Source organism: Nilaparvata lugens, chromosome X (assembly GCF_014356525.2).
Source record: "Nilaparvata lugens isolate BPH chromosome X, ASM1435652v1, whole genome shotgun sequence".
Classification (NCBI taxonomy): domain Eukaryota; kingdom Metazoa; phylum Arthropoda; class Insecta; order Hemiptera; family Delphacidae; genus Nilaparvata; species Nilaparvata lugens.
This window is the reverse complement of record NC_052518.1, coordinates 66,906,296-66,925,938: the sequence shown is the minus strand read 5'-3', so window position 1 is coordinate 66,925,938 and position 19,643 is coordinate 66,906,296. Positions and strand designations below refer to the sequence as shown.

General features: G+C 31.6%; 2 protein-coding genes across 15 annotated transcripts in view; one reads left to right on the top strand and one right to left on the bottom strand.

Annotated features, from left to right (window-relative positions):
* LOC111050395 (potassium voltage-gated channel protein Shal) overlaps positions 1–19,643 on the top strand; it is a 517,077-nt gene that overhangs the window by 412,712 nt on the left and 84,722 nt on the right. For 2 of the 13 annotated variants that reach the window (XM_039441493.1, XM_039441492.1), the window contains one exon: positions 9,837–11,455. The exons of 4 other annotated variants lie outside the window; for them this stretch is intronic. In XM_039441493.1, the coding sequence (XP_039297427.1) occupies positions 9,837–10,127 (291 nt within the window). In that variant the 3' untranslated portion in view covers positions 10,128–11,455. Of the gene's footprint in view, positions 1–3,824; positions 3,891–4,122; positions 4,201–7,735; positions 7,766–7,980; positions 7,984–9,836; positions 11,456–19,643 lie in introns of those variants that run through there. 7 more of the 13 variants (XM_039441488.1, XR_005572984.1, XM_039441490.1 and 4 more) reach the window with 7 other exon arrangements.
* LOC111044976 overlaps positions 15,090–19,643 on the bottom strand; it is a 123,325-nt gene continuing 118,771 nt past the window's right edge. For both annotated transcript variants that reach the window (XM_039441502.1, XM_039441503.1), the window contains 2 exons: positions 15,897–16,041; positions 15,090–15,398 (listed from right to left, as the gene is read on the bottom strand). In XM_039441502.1, the coding sequence (XP_039297436.1) occupies positions 15,166–15,398; positions 15,897–16,041 (378 nt within the window). In that variant the 3' untranslated portion in view covers positions 15,090–15,165. The remainder of the gene's footprint in view (positions 15,399–15,896; positions 16,042–19,643) is intronic.

The window sequence follows — 19,643 nt, the reverse complement described above, 5'->3', positions numbered from 1 at the left end:
TTACGATCGAAGGCTTTACGAGGTAATAAGCAGGTAACAGACAATGATACAAACTGGTCAACATTAATGTGATGGAGGTGAGTTCTCAATCCATACCTAGCTGTGGAATGATGAGTTGGCCTAGGCTACTTATTGATCCCAGCAGTTTCTCGCATCGTTGTTGAAACGTATTTTCTGTGAAGTATTTAGTTGCAAACTAACCATCTTCTAGGCGATACGTACAAAGGATACCATGCTATGAAACATTACTCTATGATATAATTATGATGACCGCGATCGAATTGAAAATGAAATTCAAAAATAGGCTTCTCATTATCAGATGAATCTATTACTAGAATTTAGTTAGTCAATCCAATTTGAATTAATTAGTCAATCTCATGCTCTAACAATCCCCTTGCTATTTGTAGCAAAAAATTCACATCTCATCTAAGGTTGATATAGCGATGATGGTTTCTTGATCCATTCCGAGCTGCGATGTATTAACACACTTTTTTTGACTACATGATCAAATATGTGACTGCATGTCGTATGAAATGCATAAAAAATTGTGTTAATATATTATCTTTCTCTAAATTCTACCATCAATTAACTCACCTTTGAATCTCATATTGAATAGGATGAGGATACGGTAGGAAAGATTAGGAATATTCACTTCAATAATAATAATAATAATAATAATCATAATAATAATAATAATAATAATAAATAATAATAATAATAATAATATAATAATAATAATAATAATAATAATAATAATAATAATAATAGTAATAAAAATGAAAATGGTGCAGCTAATAAGAAGTTTGAAAAAATTGTGCTTCCAAAATCAGTCAGATAAACGTCATTGATATGCTAAAAAATTACCCTCTTTCATCAAAAATAATATCAAATAACATCGGTGGGTTTAAAATTAAATAACTAACATTCTTGTGTAGGATTATATCAATGGAGAAATTGTTTATAAAAATAATTGACAACTACCATACCGTTAGCCTTTTGAGAATTACTGTTCAAATTAATATTTTTTATTCCAAACCCAAACCATAACTCGATTTTGAACTGATAAATATCATTATTATCACCCTGCTGTAACAGCTATCAGTGAGATTGTTGTTTGTATTAAATTTTTAGATCGCAATAGGTGATACATCCATATTTCCTAATTCAAATGATATCAACCAGATTTTAAATCGCTGTAGTTATGTTTGTTATGATATATTAGAAAATTCCAAAATTCTATTCATGTTTTTGTCAAAATAGAAAAATTTTTAAGGCGTTTTCAAAATGTCACTTGATTCATGAACAATATATTTATTGAAAGTATCAACTCTTGTATTACCTAATTATCATCAGATCAAGGTAAAATTGGATTTATATGAATACTTCACCTCAGATTCAGCTGGAATTATAAATTCATATGATAACAGGATTATAACTACCTAGGCCTAGTCTTTACGTAGGGTACGGTATAAAGTAAGTCATAAATAATTGTGACTATAATTTCAAATTATTTTGTAATAACGCGTGTAGGCTACTGAAAATTTATTGTCTTCAAATGATTGAGTCACCAAACAATTGACATACATGACATGTAATCTTTCTTGAATTTAATTTTGAATATTATTTTGAGACGAGTTAGAAGTAATTAATAGTCGTGGAAATAATTTCATTGGTATAATGGTAAAGCGAATTGATTTCCAATTTGTGAGATATAAAACGTGTATTTTATCAGTTCAGAAAAGTAATATTATGATTCAACTCTATGCATCATACAAACTAGAGTGAGTTGTCTCTTGGTCTGCAAAAGGTCTTGGGTGGAATCATATATAGCTTTTTGAATTTTCTTTTGGAGGCCCATTATCCGTCTTTAGTTAAAAACTGATTGTTCGAGGTATCGCCTACCTGAAGGGATCTTTTCCATATGAATATAAAAATCTTCCCAATACCTATAAATTTCAAAATGTTAACAAAATCTCTTCAGTACGAATAACTTTTCCATTTATCATAAATCTCAATAATCAATAATCGAAGATAAAACAAATCCTATTATCTGAAGTCTTATCTTAAAGATCTCGGGGCCTCTGGTTTGCACCCTGTCTTGGAATGGCACTCCAAATAGAATGGAATGGAACGTTATAGTATAAAATAAAACCTCCACTAAATAAATGTTAAAAACACCACTTTTCCCTTCAAGTTCCTTAATCCCGGAAAATGCAATTATGTAGGTTTAAACTGCCCGGACTGAGACAGCCTGTAATTGATTCTCAAAAACAAAGATCCCTTCAGGTAAACGATATCTCGAACAATCACTTTTCAACTAAAGACGAATAATGGGCCTTGAATAGAAAATTCAAATACTATAAGTGATTCCACCCAAGACCTTTTGCAGACCAAGAGACAACTCACTCCAGTTTTTGTATGATGCATGGAGTTGAATCATAGTATTGCCTTTCTGAACGTGATAAAACACGTATCATATCTTACACGTAGACTCGCTTTACCATTATGTCAATAATTAATTCAGAGTACTTATCACTTCGATCGAGTATTTTATTTCCCAATATTCTACCATTCATGTACGAATCTCTATTTTGAATTATCGAATTTAAAAACAATTTTCTCTGAGAATGAAAAAATATTACATAAAATACTGATTCACAAAATTTTTATTCTAATAATAATTTTAACATGTTTAGAATTTTAACATGAGTATAATTTGTGGATTTAAGTAAAATTTTTAATATTTTTTGTGATTGTGAAGGAAGATTTTGGTTTGGATTTGTATTTTGAAATTAATTAGTTTGATGAATCCAAAATTATTGTAATACATACATTTTTGGACTCAAAATAGTGTGTGAATTAAGTTATTATTTACATAACCTCTAGACCGTGTATTCCAAATTAAGGTTTAAAGCAGTTTTGGGCGAATGCCTGTTGTTTTTACCTGCATTGTATCTATTGTCTATGAATAAATAAAATGAAATAATGCCGAAAAAAATAGATAATAAATGATACTATCATAATAAAGAGTTAATAAATTATGTTAAGCCTACTCATGCTTAAGCATACAGAATCTGAATTTTTGCAATAACTAAATGTAGTGAAAAAGGTTCTCTGATATTCCCTGGAAATACATTCAATTTCATTTAGTTTATGATCACAATATTTCTTATGGAAGCATCTACAGATTAACATGCCCCATGCCCAAAGTACGATGAAACTTAAAATTTAATTTTTATATATTTTTTTCTAAAATCTCATAATCTTTCATAATATATTATTTCATCATATTTATAGAAATGACGAAGAATTGAATTTAAGGGAATGACAAATAAATCTCCAAATCTAGAAAAATCTGGTCAAAATCAATATTCAATACCAGTATTGAATTGTTGTTATTACTTGTTATTTTCTTGCCCTACTACCGTGTAGGTAAGGGAATTTTATTGCTTTCGCAAGACAATAGAGTTTTTTAAATTGAGTTTAGTCAGCATTTTCAAATTTGTACTGATCCTATGTTAATAATCATTTCAGAAAATCTAATTATTTCATTTGAATTGACAGAATGCAGTCTCCACATATAAGCTATAAGCTAGAGTGTGTTCATCAAAAACTAATCTTTTTTCACCTGATATATTATGTGAAATTGAAAAAGTTATTTACGGTAACGACCTCTAAACCTCTGAAGTTTGCAATCATTTCACTTACAAACTGGTTCCATCTTATTTGAATAGATTAATTGAGCTGCAGTTTGACTGAGAGTAGATATTTTGCAAACGTATCTAGTATTTAGAGTCATGTTGATGATTTTTTGACATTTCCAGAGTGCTAAATAGACCTGGAGATGTAGGCTAAATAATTTGAACAACTTCAGCGTTATACAGTAAGAGGTAAGTGGATTCCAACACTGTATCAATAAATAGATGACTGATGGTTGCACACTTGCTTAATCGTCATCTACCATATTTTATAACGCACAGGGTTATGAACGGCGCACTTCGGAAGGCGTACCGAGGATTTTGACAACTGTGTAACCATAAAGTCATGTTGAAATAGCTCCAGAAGTAACTGGATAAATATAATGTAGAAAAGCACTGCTTAATTTGTTTCACGTATGTTTAGGAGACAGGTGGACACAATGACCATGACTACAACGTCAAATCGTTCCGTCGACTGTTGAGTTTTATAAATAAAAGAAAGGTAATACCAATCGAAATTATCTATCTTGTTATTCTGAAATCAATATTTAAATCTGTACCACTCTCTGACACTACAAACAATCGAAAACCACCACCAGGCTTCTCAGAAGAGCTTTCTATTTCTATACTATAAATTCGAATCTTGTGTTTTTGATCACTCTCAGAGCACTGTCCTATTCCACAACACACACACTCTTTGACTCGATTTTTTATAATTGCAAACTACTATACAATATACAGATATATTACTTATTAAATTCCATCAAGTCTAAAAGGAACCTGCTTCATATTAAAGTGAATAATGTTTCACCTGTTTATTGTAGCACTTCTAGTTGGCAATCATCTAATCTGATACTTGAATCAATTTACAATGGAAAAAGTGGAATAGATGAGTGAATTGGCTACAATAGGAAAAAATGGAAATTGTGTTGTAAATTGAATTGAATTATAAACTTTTTTAATCGATAAAATTATAAACTGTAATTTATGGTGATATAAACTTTAATTGAATGATGAATTCAATTTAAAGGGAAAATAAATTATATTTTTGAAATTACAATGAGAAAGAATAATTTGAATTTTGAGAAGAAGTTTAAAAATAGGTACATTTCTCTCTCATACTCAAATCAAGAGATTTCCAATCTCTTCTCTTACTAGGCCTGCATCATTTCTGTAGTCCTATAGAAATAGTTGGTAAAAATTTATTGCTAAATCTCTTTTTTCACAAACACACCATATAAATAATAATAATAAAATTTATAATTGTAATTCCGAATCAGAAGTAGAAATATTAAATTTAAATTATCTGTTTATATAATATATTCGATTATCAGACAGTTGAATGTACTAGTTAACCCTCACATTGTCAATCAGATGAACCTGTTAAGCTAGGATCATTCCAGCTATACTACAGTATCATTCCAGTACTACTGAGTAGTGCCTATAAAATTTAGAATACAATAAAATGACTTTGTCAACTTTACAAGCACTCATAATACTTGAAAAGTATATAGATTCAACCCTATAAGAGAGAAAAAACTGTATATTTTACATAATATTATTATTTATTTGTTTACTGACATCATTATTGTTTGTGAGTTTTTTATCTGTCTACCTGTCTCTTACTATAATTTCCAATATTTCTTTTCTATCTATCTCTCAATGCTTGAATAGTTTTTATCCATCCGATATTACTTAAAGTAGTTCCAACAATTTTTTTTCAATTATTTAGACTAAGGACTATGCTCCGTTTTCATGACTTTGTCAATACATGTATAATTGTGAACGACAATGAAAACATTCGATTTGATTTGATTTTAAGAAGGAATGAATTAGTGAATCAATCAATGAAGGAATTGATGATGAGATCAGTCAGTGATTTATTGAGTTTATAGAATAATATTTTCTAAACCACAAGAATGAAAGACACCTGAAATCGATCTATCTTGATGTGAATGTGATTTTCTATTTATAACTCATTTTATTAAAAAGGTTCTCAGCCCACTAATTGTGTATTTGAAGAAAATTGAGCGAAAAATCCACTCAAGTTTAGAATAAGTAGAACCTTTTTAAAACATTCGAAGTTTCCAAGCTGTGGAATTTAGAATAGTCATGCCAAAATATATTCAATATTATTATTGATCATAACATTAATAAAATACCGAATCGACAGACATTTTAGATAACTAGGTAAGCATGCTTTCGCATCCAATACATAGAAATAATGAGAGATCCACTTCTGAAAAACGACATTTTTAAATTTTGAATTGCAATATTAATCTGCATAATACACATCTTAAGCATAGAACGAATAAAAGAGAATATATTATTGATTATAATTCGATTAATAGTTAATACTTTAATAGTTTAAGTGATTGTACACGTAATAGAAACGTTTGTCTCTATAAAATGAATTGATAATAGCTTCCATTACTAAAATCTAATATTTTATTATTGATGATGATTAAAATTAATTTATCCTGTTTATACAATTCGATTATAAATTATCGCATTCATCTCAATGAAATTATTTTTAAATTTAAAACTTGTCACAAGTAGGTAATATCACAAATATCTGAACATTAAACAGATCAGACTCCAACAGTTAAGTCTAATCAATCAATTTAACAAAATAATGAAGAAAGAATTTTTTTAATAATTCTTTCATTTTATTTAGTGGGCTTGAAAGTGCACAATTTGTGAGCTTTTGTCACTTGCTTTATAAGCTGTGTCAAGCTCCAATATTATTGAAGCTCAATCATTAATCATACTCTCATCAATAAACATTTATTTTGACATAGGTATATTTCACCACCTGAAAGTTAAGTAGCACAATGTGAGGTTCTTTATTGAAGTTTCATAGATTTTATAAAATGTTTGTTCTCAAAATAATACTTAATTACTTATGACAGTCAAAGGCTTATGTTTTCCAGTCTAAGGAATTGAAAATATACAGTGTATATCCAATATATGCATTCAAAACTTATGAGCTTCATATATCAGTTGTTTATCTGCCATACGCTAAATAATAAAAATGAAATTTAAAAAAGTTGAGACTTAGCACGTCCCACAGAACATCATCAACTAAACGTAATCTTCAATTTACATATAGTTTGGAATCAATTCGTTTGCCTATTGTTAGTTATATTGATTTAATCAAGAATAATACATTCTTTAATAATTCTACTTAATCACGAACTGTTTGTTAATAGCCTACTTAAATTACGACATAGAAGTCTGATATTAGTGAGACTGAATCAGTCATCGGATTGCTATGTCGTAATTTGAGTAATAATTCATTATAATCACAAAAATGGATAATTTTCAATTCATTAAATAATCAATATAAAAATAGCTTCTTATGTGGATTCACTATTAAGCCTTTCAATGTCATAATTGTACAGCTGTGCACTTTACGCGAAAAAACATTTGAGTACTGTACTTTTCAAACTTCAAAGTTTCAAAAACGTTGTATACAATTTCACAAAGTGTTACATAGATATAAAGATGTATCTTTGTGTATTTGATGCTTCAAAGCTCAAACATTCCAGTTTCTCTCAGACTTATTCGAATAAGTTTCAATCCTATAAACACTTGAAAATTCATTTTTATTTTATTTTTTTAATTGAATTTACGATTTTGAATCTATTGTTACATAAGATATATTTTTCTCAGAAAATTTAGCTCATAATAATCCCACTTTCGGGTGGTTTGCAACACACCTAAAACTGTAGGTTTATTCATCTCTAATGATCATCATTCATCCCGTTATTCATGCAGAATACAAGGGCTCATTGAGCATCACACTCACTCAGCGAACAATCAAAGAATTATCATAGAAAATATAAAGGCATAAATGCATTGTCATGGATCAACTGGAATCTTAAGAAAATTTTCAGGGTACAGTATGTAGATTAAAATTCTGTATAAGTAACGGTAGGTATAATTTACTTCTAAATCTTGAAGAGCATTCAGTATGATGTTCAAAAGAATCATTCAATTGCTCATTTTGATTTTAATTTCTCATGACTGCATAGATGTACGGCAACTGTAGAACAATATTCAAGGTAGGCAACAGCTATTTTGAAATCAACAAGAAATTCCTTAATTTAGGTAATAATATGATTGATGTTGCATGTGTATGTGTTGTGTTCTTTCAAAAACTTCATGATTTCTTTAATAGCTAATCCATGAGAAACAGCATACATTTCATTCACTCCTTTATTGAACTCTGTGTTATGAAGAATCGTAAAAATTGTACATATTATATAGGCCTTATTAGAAGGTTTGTATTATTAGAAAATTCTCAGCATGTTAAGCTTATAATAACAATACGATTCGTTGTACTTTGTGATTCTTAAAAGATTGTTCAACTAAATCAAAATTCATCTAAGAATATGCTTCAAGTTTATTTTGAAGAGTAAAATCTGTACCGTACTTGAAAAAAAATATATAATAATAATAATAAACATTTTTAACGATAATTCGATAGAAAAATCGCCGGCCAGGGGCCTATTGCATGTTGAATACAAAATAATAATAATAATAATAATAATAATAATAATAATAATAATAATAATACCAGTAGTCAGCTGGGTATTATAATGGGTTTAATATTGAAATATTAGCTTGTATTTTATCTTGAGTTGTCCTCCAGATCTCTCTGTAGTGGATATTGTTAGGCGAATGAAGATGTTTCATGTTCCACCATAGAGAGATGGAATAATATTACCTAATAATTATTAAATATTCCAATATTTTATAATTCTTTTCCTTTTAGTTTTACATGGCATCCAATTCTTCCATATGAAACTGACAATTCGAGACTGAATATTATGTTGAAGGTCTTTTTTCAATCATAATCTATACCGTACATAATATCAAGTGAGATGCTTGGGAATTATTGAAATCAGTAATTATTATATTTTCATGGTGATACTGTATTTCTATGAAAAACTATAGGTTTGTCAATAATTGACTTCATGCAATACTACTTATCAACCAGTTTGATTCACTGCACTGAATGAGAAATAAGAAAATTATTTATTGAAAGGGATTTTTTGGAAAATTGTGATGAGAAATTGATGGCAAGTGGTATTGAAATTTTCACATAAGGCTGAAGATTGCTGTAGAAGCTTTGAGATGAGACAATCTGATTCAAAGTTTTTATTCCGTAAGTATTCGTGATATACTTCAGAGAAAAGATTTCCATTTACTGGTCATTCAATCTTTTGCCAATAGATGGCTACTATTAATGTTATAAAATACCAAAAATGATACTAGAAGGAACTGATAGAATAAAGGAAAAATATTGATTAGAGATTCGATGATAATGATGGTCTCATAATATTGTAGCATGATTCCCTTATCACCTTTTGAAACTCTCCACTTTATTAAGGCGAATATAAGGCTGCTTTCAGACCATATAAGCTTTGGTAAAAAATATTGTGTGCTACAATTTTAAAACTAGAGAAATCCTCAAAGACAGAGATAGAGGAATTCTGATTCCAGATACTAATTCAATACTTTCAAAATAGTGACTTAGAGATTGATTTTCATATAGGATAAACTTTATCAATACGTTACCTCTTTGTAGTTATTGCTACAATTCGCTAGACGTTGTAGCAGGTGGAGAAACATCCTCAATGTTTAGTATTATGAAAAAGTTTTTTAAAAAATGTTGAAATTTTTAGGATTTCTGAATTCAAATTGAAATCTGAATCTCTCTATGGTAATTTTATGTAGATTAGATGTGTTGTACACTTTGTCAAGGCATAAAAATTCTTGCAGTTTATCCGACGCTGCCTAGTCTGTACAGCTATTCCCATCTTACGATTTGTGTTTTTCATATCATGTGCCCTTTTGAAGTTTGTGAAGTGTAAACATAGACCAAAATACAATACTTCCAATAGGTACTGAGTTAGGCTATCCAAGGCAGGGAAATTGATTGGGAAGTTTATTGTGGAGGATTTGGAAATATACTAATGATAAAAAACAGGGGATGATTTTTTTCGAAAACATTATTAAATTTCTCGATCACTCAAATTGAATGGCTCAGTACCACTTGCAACATTCTGTATAACATGCCTTGAGCCTTGTTGATGTGTTGTCTGAGCATGCACCTGTGTTTGTGAACAGAAGCAGCAGCAGCAGCAGCAGCAGCAGCAGCAAAAGCAGACGCAGCAGCAGACAGATGATGCAGATGCAGATGATGAGATCCAGATCAGGTTGCAGTTACGGCGTGCTTGCGCGAGTGCGGGAACGAGCGAAGCCGCCGCCGCCGCCGCCGCCGCCGCTGCCAACTCGACAACATCATCATCCAACATGACATCGGTCGTGGTCAACCTGCCAACATCATATGCCAACTCTGACATGAGCCCTGCCAGCCCCACCAGCGAGGCTCCTGAAGTGCGCATTTCCTTCCTATAACGACCTGTGATCGGCAGCTATGACAGTGTGACTGTGTCTCACTTCGAACTAAAACCCTGAAACTGAAGCGTGCATTGAGTCAACCACTCCAAGCTCTGTGAAACATTATTGAAACTGATAGAGCATTCTGAAGCGGAATTGGTGTGACATTCGAAGAGTAAGTTCTGTCAAAAATCCTCCAAGAATCGCTCTCAAATGTGCTATACTGACAAAGCATCATTTTGCTCAATAGGTACTTGTACACAATAATAAGACTATGCATTCTTGGTGATTGATGACAACATTTTCTCAGAACTTCTTTGGTCTTGTGCAGAAAATTGTCGAAAGTTAGTACACCTCAATAACCTCTCTGGAATCATCCAAATTTAGTGATTTTGTTGTGGCGTGTTGGCTTATGAATCGGTATCCAATTTATCAGTGCACTCTGCAGCTGAACAAACTGGGACAATATACAATTTAGAATTTCTTTTCAAATTGTCAACTCAATTACATTGATTAATTACTGTAATTCATTTGGTTTTGAAAGTGATGCATGTATACTTATCTATTATTGGAAATTATTTGATCGTAAAAGTTCTGCATGAATATAAACCATCAGTTGTAAGAAACAGAAAATCGCTAATCTCCTAATCATGAATTATTTCATAAAAAGAGCCGAAAGCCACATTTCAATTTGAAAACGTATGATAGAGGATATGTGATATCTGAAAACATATCCATTGCAAGTTATTGGGATGATGTGCCAGAACAGAGTTGCCTTCTGCTTCATCTTTGCAGATCAGTTGCTCACAAAGCATTGCACATTCTTCATTCAATTTTTCCTACAAACATATATAAAGTCCATTACATCTCTTTAATGATATTGTATTCGAGCAATAGAATAATAATTTTTATTATCGGAAATGAGTTGCTCTCAAATGTGTTTTATGGTAATAGGGCATTGACTTAGTGATTGTGAAATTTGTAGAAGACTTCTTATTGAATTGACTCGCTCTCGAACACCACGAAAATGTGCATTGTGCAATCACCAGGGTTTTTGTTGTGAGTCTTACCCAGTAGCTGACGCGCTTTCTACATTCCGTAGTAGTAAAGGTAGTCTTTTATAAACGAAAATGAGCTGTTAACTATATCGATCGATCAGTCAATCTTTAAACTTTTTCTTAACAGAAATCCAGATTAAGTATTTCATTAATTCAATTATCGTTACTATAGATATTGTAAGATTTGAACTATCGCACTGTGGAAGCTCGAAGACGTGTATAACAAATTTTCTATTAACATTGTAATTGTTGTACTTGATGAATATTTAAATATAGTTTTTAAAGAAATTGAGTGTATCAATATAACCTTTTCGAAACACAACCTTCAAACTTGGGTAAGTAAGTAAGCTAGATTATAATTTCTTTATATAATTCATATAAAAGTTTAGTGATTTAAAATCAATGTAATAGGCTCCAAATCCATAATGTTTGGTCACTTGACTTGAATTTTGCTCCAAACAAAAGTCAGCATTGCTAATAATATTGTGCAGGTTTCATTTTTTTTAATTAATTCAGTTAATTGGGTTGAAAATGTGAAATATGTTAAAGTGAATGATGACATTATAACAGACCTGCTGAAGCTGCTTGGACTTAATTAATTTATTAAATGAGTCAAGTATAACTTATAACATACAGAGTATTGAATGAAGCGGTGGCAAACCAACTATTTATTCATCATTTATTGTCAGCGTCAACATATTGATAGGCCTACATTGGCTATTTGTTGGTATTAGCAGCTCAGAAAACTACACCCGATTTTAAGTGTAGAATAGCGATTCATGAATTAAAAGCATAGAACGCGACTTTATTGCTTGAGCAAAAGAGCTATCGCATGACACAAAGTAAAGCGCGATAATTTCGCGAAATCAATAAACAAGTTTCACACTCGAATTAAATACAATATTATTACAAAACTTGTTGTTGACAAAACTGTCAAAACTCAAGACAGAAAATGGAAGTAGTAAAAGTAGGCCTAGTTTGTTTTTGGAAGTAACAGTTTTAAGAAAATATTTCCCACAGCACAATACTGTCTTCATTGTAAGTTTGCTCACTTCGACTTTTTGAATTTGTGTCGAGAGCAGAGTGGTGTCCTCTCGCCAGCCAAGACCTGACGTGTCGTTCAGAAGTCATACGGTGACGTATAGCCAAACTGTAAAGTATAAACACGACCTAAAAGATGAAAAAACATAAGTTTTGAAAGGCTTCACGCAACCCACAGTTCATCCTCAAAAGACGGAGTATCCTCTTCCATGATTGCGTCATATTTACTCATTCACATGCGTGTGGACGCGAGTTTTGATATGTTTAGCTGCAACTACGTTCCGGTACGTTCCGGTACAAATTAAGCTCTGGTAGTAGAAAAAGTGTTCAAGAAGGAACAGTAGGTGCTGTTTGCAAAATCAGATTATGCTCTCAATAATGATAGTTATTTGAGATATTTTGAGTTTTGAAGTTACCCTATGAATACCAGATAGAATATTATCCATGTTGTGGTCTTCTCATAGTATTTCACATTAACCAAGGAAAATGAATCTTAGAAATTTGTAGTGAGGAATAAAAAAGGTAATAAGAGCAATAAATTAATTAATTTGTTTAGAGATAATAATTATTGTTTGAAATTTACTTTCAAAGTTAATCAGAATCTAATAACGTATATCATCATTAGGGTAATTGCATCATAGCCGAAACATGTTGTGAGTATACAATTTTTAAAAAGGGTTCACAAATCATTATTATTATTTATATTCAAGAGTAGCCCTAACGTAAAAAGACAATCATTAGGGCTACTTGACTTGTTTGTTAAAAAAATAATCCCATAGTAGGCTACCTTTTTTTTAACTCTTATATAAAATACAAAAACAACTGGCTTTGGATGAACAATTCATTTAGCCTTTATAAATCCATTTTCATCACTCACTTGATAAGCAAAAATTGTAAAAGGTAACATTTAAATTATCTTTTATATTAACATAAAGATTCTCAGTATACTTATTTTCAATACATATAGATAGGATAGTGCATGTTTTCAAATTTACTGGAGCAAACAATTTGCTCTTGAAATAAAAAAGATGATGTCAATAGAAATTGAAATAATAAAATTTATCATTCGACCAAACACCTCGATTTAAATTCTCGACGATTTGGGAATGAACATCCAAATCATTGTTGAGAAAATCACAAATATGATCTTATAATTGATTTTAATTGAACTACTAATAATATGAAGAAATAACGTGAATCTAATGCTAATTATCGAAACGTATATTCACTGAAAAGTGTGAAATATTGACAGACCCTTTAAGAAGCAACAACACCTAAAGCAATGTCGCTTTATTCATTCTCTAGATGCAAATTTCAATTATTCCCTATCATATTCAACTGAACGCACTATCTATCAACTCATGTTCACAATAATGTGATGAGTAGCTTACCAACAATTGAAGAATGCATCAAAGAGAAATCATTTCAACTTCTCATCTCGAATAATAAAAAGCCATATTGAAAAAACAAAGCTTAAATAATACAAATCAACTTTGATTTGAAAATAGAAACATAGAGAGCTAAAATGAGAAGTTGAAAATACCGTCTAAATGTATCCGTATTCACTATAAAAAGAAGGCTAATAGATCTCTCTTCTGGCTACGTGACTATTGAAAATGTGATATTTCAACTGCATGAATAAATCGAGTTACTCTCATTTTCAACATTTTCTCATTTATAATCAATATTTATGGAAGATTCCTTTGTATTAGAAGCTTCCTCTTTCATATAGATTGGATTTTTGTTGTATAGGCTTAATCCTTTTCCAGAGTATTACTTTATCTCTCTGATGGCTATTGGTCAGGCAATTTGTAATAAAGAAATGAGGAACAATATTGATTAGCCTAGGGAAATTGCATCTTACAAAATATTAGATTGGTTAGAGTCAAATTAGATGTTGCAGCCCAATTGTTAAGCAAGCGTTTAAAGACCTTGTCAGACAGACTTCGCTACCGATGCGGGAGCGAAGTTTTAAAAATCTCTCTCTGTGTTGTTAAGAATATTCAGGTCAAACAGAGCTCACTTAGAAACTGGCCTAAATGTATATGTTATAAGTGGCGCTACAAACGCAGTGCTAATTCGTACCCTTGTTATACACAGCGCTGACAGCGCATCATTAACCAAGAATTGACACTATTCAGTTAACTTAACTTGGTACAGCGTTGCCACCGCCGCGTTGCTAACAAGGCTGGTTCCTCTATAGCGAGGTCCACGTTATAATGGCAGTGGAGAAAGATGGGAGAACAGGGTTGCTGATTCTCTGACTTGCCACTGCCTTCTATGGAGGATAGCTGTAACTCAAATCATCTTATTACATTTGATCCAATATTAGTTTTAATTGTTTTTGATAATAATGAATTTCATGTTGAACATTACATACGATAAATTCAAGTTATTATCTTACTCTGATTAAGCTGATTTTATGACTCACACTGGCGCACAAGGAATCTTCCTTTTGCCAGTGTTTTTGCCTCACCTACAGTGTTACTCATGGGAGCATAATAATAATTACCATTGTCCACATAATACGCCGGCGCAAGCTAGATGTGACATGGCTTGCTGAAAACGTACGCTAGCTCGCTACAGCCAGCGGTACTGGCGGTAGTCGGTCTGAAAAGGCCTTTAGGATGCGAATATCAAAATATATGCTTGTACAATATTAGATTTTTCAAATACCATAACTAATCGATTGTTAGATTATTGGTTTCTTCCACGAATACTTTCCTAGGAAGCTAATAAACCAACAAACAAAAAAATACAGATAATCAAGAATTGTGCAGTCATAGAAAACTCTTTAGTAACAACATCCTTAGACTATTCAGTTATTCGAAGTGAAATGTTAATAAAACATAAATTAGTAATTGAAACAAATCACAGTTTCTTCCAGCTTGAAATAAAATGCAAATATATTTGTCAATAGCTTATAGCTTTGCTAGAAAAAGACATATAAGTTGGTTCTAGTTGGAAAAGAGGTTTCTCAATGCGAAGACAAAGACTATTGAGCCCATTATTAGAGTTGGCATATTGATTAGAGATGTACTGGCATTTTTTTCCTCGATAAGAGTTGTGTACATAAGGTCCTCTCTTATTTCTTCTGTATCCAACTTGAGATGTTGCTGAGTTACATCATTGTTCTGAGTTCCGGCTGCAGTCATGTCCTTCGTCTGTTCCAATCCGGAGTCCAATTTTGCTGCAAATAAATAAAATAATGCATTTATAGGGTGCAAAAGTTGAATTGAATGCAACTCTTATTTCAAAAATACAACAACAACATGAAAGTCATTATTACAAAGTGGTAGGAAATAAAATTAATTAATTAATTCAACAATGAATAGACTTAATTTATAATTCTGATGAAAAATAGGAACTTGAAGATTGAACAACAATAAATTCTCAATCTATATATGCTACATGAACATTTATACATATTTATACATTTTATGGAAAACTCTTCAATATTAATGAGTTAAACGTATTAATATTAATTTTGGATTAATTCTGTTGTTTCTTACCCAATAATTGTTTTGATTTTATGTGTAAATGATATAAATGAATAGATATTAGTGTATCATTTTTATAGCTGTTATATTCAAAGGTTAAGTACATCAATTCATTATCAGTTACAAAACCAAATAAATCCATAAATATTATAAGTTAGTTTTGATGAGAAATAAGAAATATAAATTACCTTTCTCTAGAAGACTGTCACCCTTATAGTTTACTTTGATGAAAGAAGTGATAGTCATCTCAAAAATCTTGTTTGGATCATGTGGCATTTGACGGACGGCCCTCTTTCTCCTTCCATAACCAACTTGTCCATTGCTACATTCAACCTGAAACATACAAACGTTATTCGATTATTTTTGTACATCCAATAAAATGAATCATAACTTCAATTAAAATAAATGTTCTATTCACTTTCAAAGGTTTATCAAAATCAAAAAGTAAAATTACAGTTGTTCAACCAATTTTTCTATTATTCATTTTTCCAAATAAAGACCATCAAGAATCTATCTACTTTCTCAAAACACCTTAGTGCTAGTCTTCAACACTCTTTTGAAACATAGCCTAGTTTTTGAGATTATTATTCATATTCATAACTCAGTAGCAATCGAGAACTCGAGGAGAGAGGATCGTTTTTCTTTTGTGCGTTATCTGATAAGTAATCTGTCGAGCAACAACAATAGTTTCGTCGTGTCGTCAGCGGTCGGTTTGTGATTTAATATACGAACTTTCGTCTGAAAATTCCATTTTTTTCTTTAAAATCAAATTCAATATTTATGTCTTGTAAAATCTGTTTCAAATCCGTTCGAACCAGTCAAAATTGTGATCGACTTGTATATGGTGAATGCGCAGCAGTGTTTCATGTTGGTTGTGTGAGACTTAAATCCAATGACGTTAAGTATTTAATCGATAATAAACAAATTTGGCGTTGTGACGAGTGCAAATCTGAACGGAGTAAAAGCATGTCCGGTATGCAGTAGTCGGTCCCAGAATCGCAGACCGCAAACGATCCTCTGTCGCTGACTGACGTCTATGATCTGCTGAAGGAGGTGAAGGCGAATCAAAAAAGCATGGAGTTGGATCTTGGAAATTCTCTGGAGGCATGCCACCAACAAATCAAGGAGTTGAGGGAAATTTGAAAACAGGAAAATTCGCAACTTCTGGAACGATTGCAGGATCAAGAGCAGTACTCGAGGAAGAATACCCTTGAAATCAGGAGGCTACCACAAGAGCCCAACGAAAATCTCGGACTGGCAGTATGTAATATGTCGCAGGCACTCGGCTACACATTGAAGGAGGAAGATATTGACGTGTGTCATCGACTGGGAAAAGCGGGACCCGAGGGACCGGCAGCAGTGATCGTGAAATTCGTGAGGAGAGACCACAAGAGCGCAATAATACAGAAGAGGCGCGTGAAACGAGACACATGGGCGCCAACACCGACAAACCCATCTACATAAACGAGAGTCTGTCGCCGGCTGGGAGAAAGCTATTCGCGTTGGCTAGGGAGGCACACAAGTACAATCATTTCAAATTTCTCTGGGTAAAGGACGGCAAAATTCTAATGAGACGTGGAGAACGAAAACCTGTTATTGAACTGAAATCGGCTGATCAATTGAAACTTTTTCTCGCTCAGAACTCGTAAATTCATAAGGATAGGGGTGGTGATAAAGTGCAGAATGAATCAAATTAAAACGCTTTTTATTAACAATAGAATGGATTTTAATAGTGGGAAAATTTTACATTTTCATAGCACGGGTGAGTGGATCTTGAGATTATCAACAATAAAAAATAATATAATTCATTTTTATGTTCAGTCTGGTTTGTAAATTTTTTAAACAAATCAATAGTCGAGTCTGTTTATAGTTCAGTTTATAATCTTCAATGAGTAATTTTAATGAACTATGTGATGTTTTGAGAAGTGATGTATTCGCGACAGATGAGGTTGACGATTATTTAAATTATAATTTGAAATCTATGAGCATATATAATTCCGATAATTACTTAAATCTTTTTCATATGAATATTTGTAGTGTTTTTAAGAACTTTAATGAATTACTGGTGTGTATTAATAATTTTAAAGTATCTTTTGAAATAATAATTCTAACAGAAACTTGATACTCTGGAGATAAACCTATTGATTTTTATATTGACGGCTATAATCTGTTAAATATTCCTAACAAATTAAACAAGTGTGATAGCTTGTGCATGTACATTAGCAAAAATTATAGTTTTACTGTAATTGACTGTGAATTGATAGATAGATACACTGCAAGTGTATTAATCGAGTTAGGAAAAGATCTAAGCTTACAGGTGATTGCAGTATACAGGTCTCCGAATAGCAATACCGATAACTTTATCTCTAACTTGAATGATTATCTGAATTCTTTGCCTTATAATCGTAACATTGTTTTTGTGGGTGACATAAATATCGATCTCTTGAACACTGACCGTTATTCTCTGCAGTATCTGAATATTATGAATGGAAATGGGTTCAGATCATTGATAAAAAAACCAACTAGAGTAATAGATGATAAACAATCTTGCACTGATCATATTTTCTATAAAGACACACATAATTCCATACAACCAAAAATAGCTAATATTTTTAAAATGAATATAACCGATCATTATGCAACCACGTTACACATGAATATAATTGGTACTGTATCTCGACCGTCAACCCTGCAAATTAATAAAATCTTTAAAACAAATTTTGAAAAACTTATATCATATTTACAGAATGAAAAATGGGAATTCCTTAACGCTCATGTTCATGATAATAATACACTGAACCTAATGGTTGAAACATCTATAAATAAGTTGACATATTATATACACCTATCTCCAATGGAAATAAAATTAAAACATAAAAAAAGACAATGAAAGCCATGGATTACACAGGGGTTGATTGAATCTATCAATAGAAGAGACAGGATGGCTGAATAGTTAAAAAAAATAATCTTCAAACATTGGCTTGAAGAATGAATCAAAAGCCTATAGGAACCTACTTAGTACTTTGATCAGTCGAACTAAAGATGATTACTATAGACATAAAATAGGTCAATGTGGGAATAATGTCAAAAAACTATGGTCATACATTAACGAACTTATTGATAAGGGTAGGGATGAAAGAGATGACATAAAATTGAGTGCTCATGAATTAAATTCTTATTTCACTAGTGTTGGTGAAAAATATGCAAATAAAATACCGAAATATAAAAATCAAGCTGCATTCCAATTTAATTATAAGAAAGACAACTCCGGGCTACCAAATTCGTTCTTCTTAAACCCAGTTAATCAGATAGATGTGATAAATGCTATATCAAACCTAAAAAATAATACGAGTCCAGGTATTGACGGTATTAATAGTTCAACTTTGAAGAAAATTGCTAATCACATTGCTTTCCCACTCACTTTTATTATAAATAAATGTTTCGAGAAAGGGATTTTTCCAGATTTGTTCAAAGTAGCTAAAATAAAACCTACATTTAAATCAGGCGATAGAAGTCAGGCAGAAAATTATAGACCAATTAGTTTACTGAGCTCCCTGTTCTAAATAATGGAAAAACTAACCAAGAATCAAGTTACTAAATTCTTTGACACAAATAAAATAATAGAAAATCTTCAATTTGGCTTCCAAAATAATAAAAGTACCGATGATGCCCTAATACAGTTTTCAAATTCCGTATCAGATCTTCTGAATAAAGGACAAAAAACTCTGGCTGTCTTCCTGGATTTGGCAAAAGCCTATGACACAGTGTGTCATAGTCAATTACTTATCAAGCTAGATAGGGTAGGTATTAGAGGAATCCCATTGAAACTATTCGAGAGCTACCTCTCACATAGAAAACAAGTTTTATCACTTAATAGCAGTGTTAGTGAGATTCCACTTACTTACGTTACGGTTACGGCCTACCCCAAGGGACAG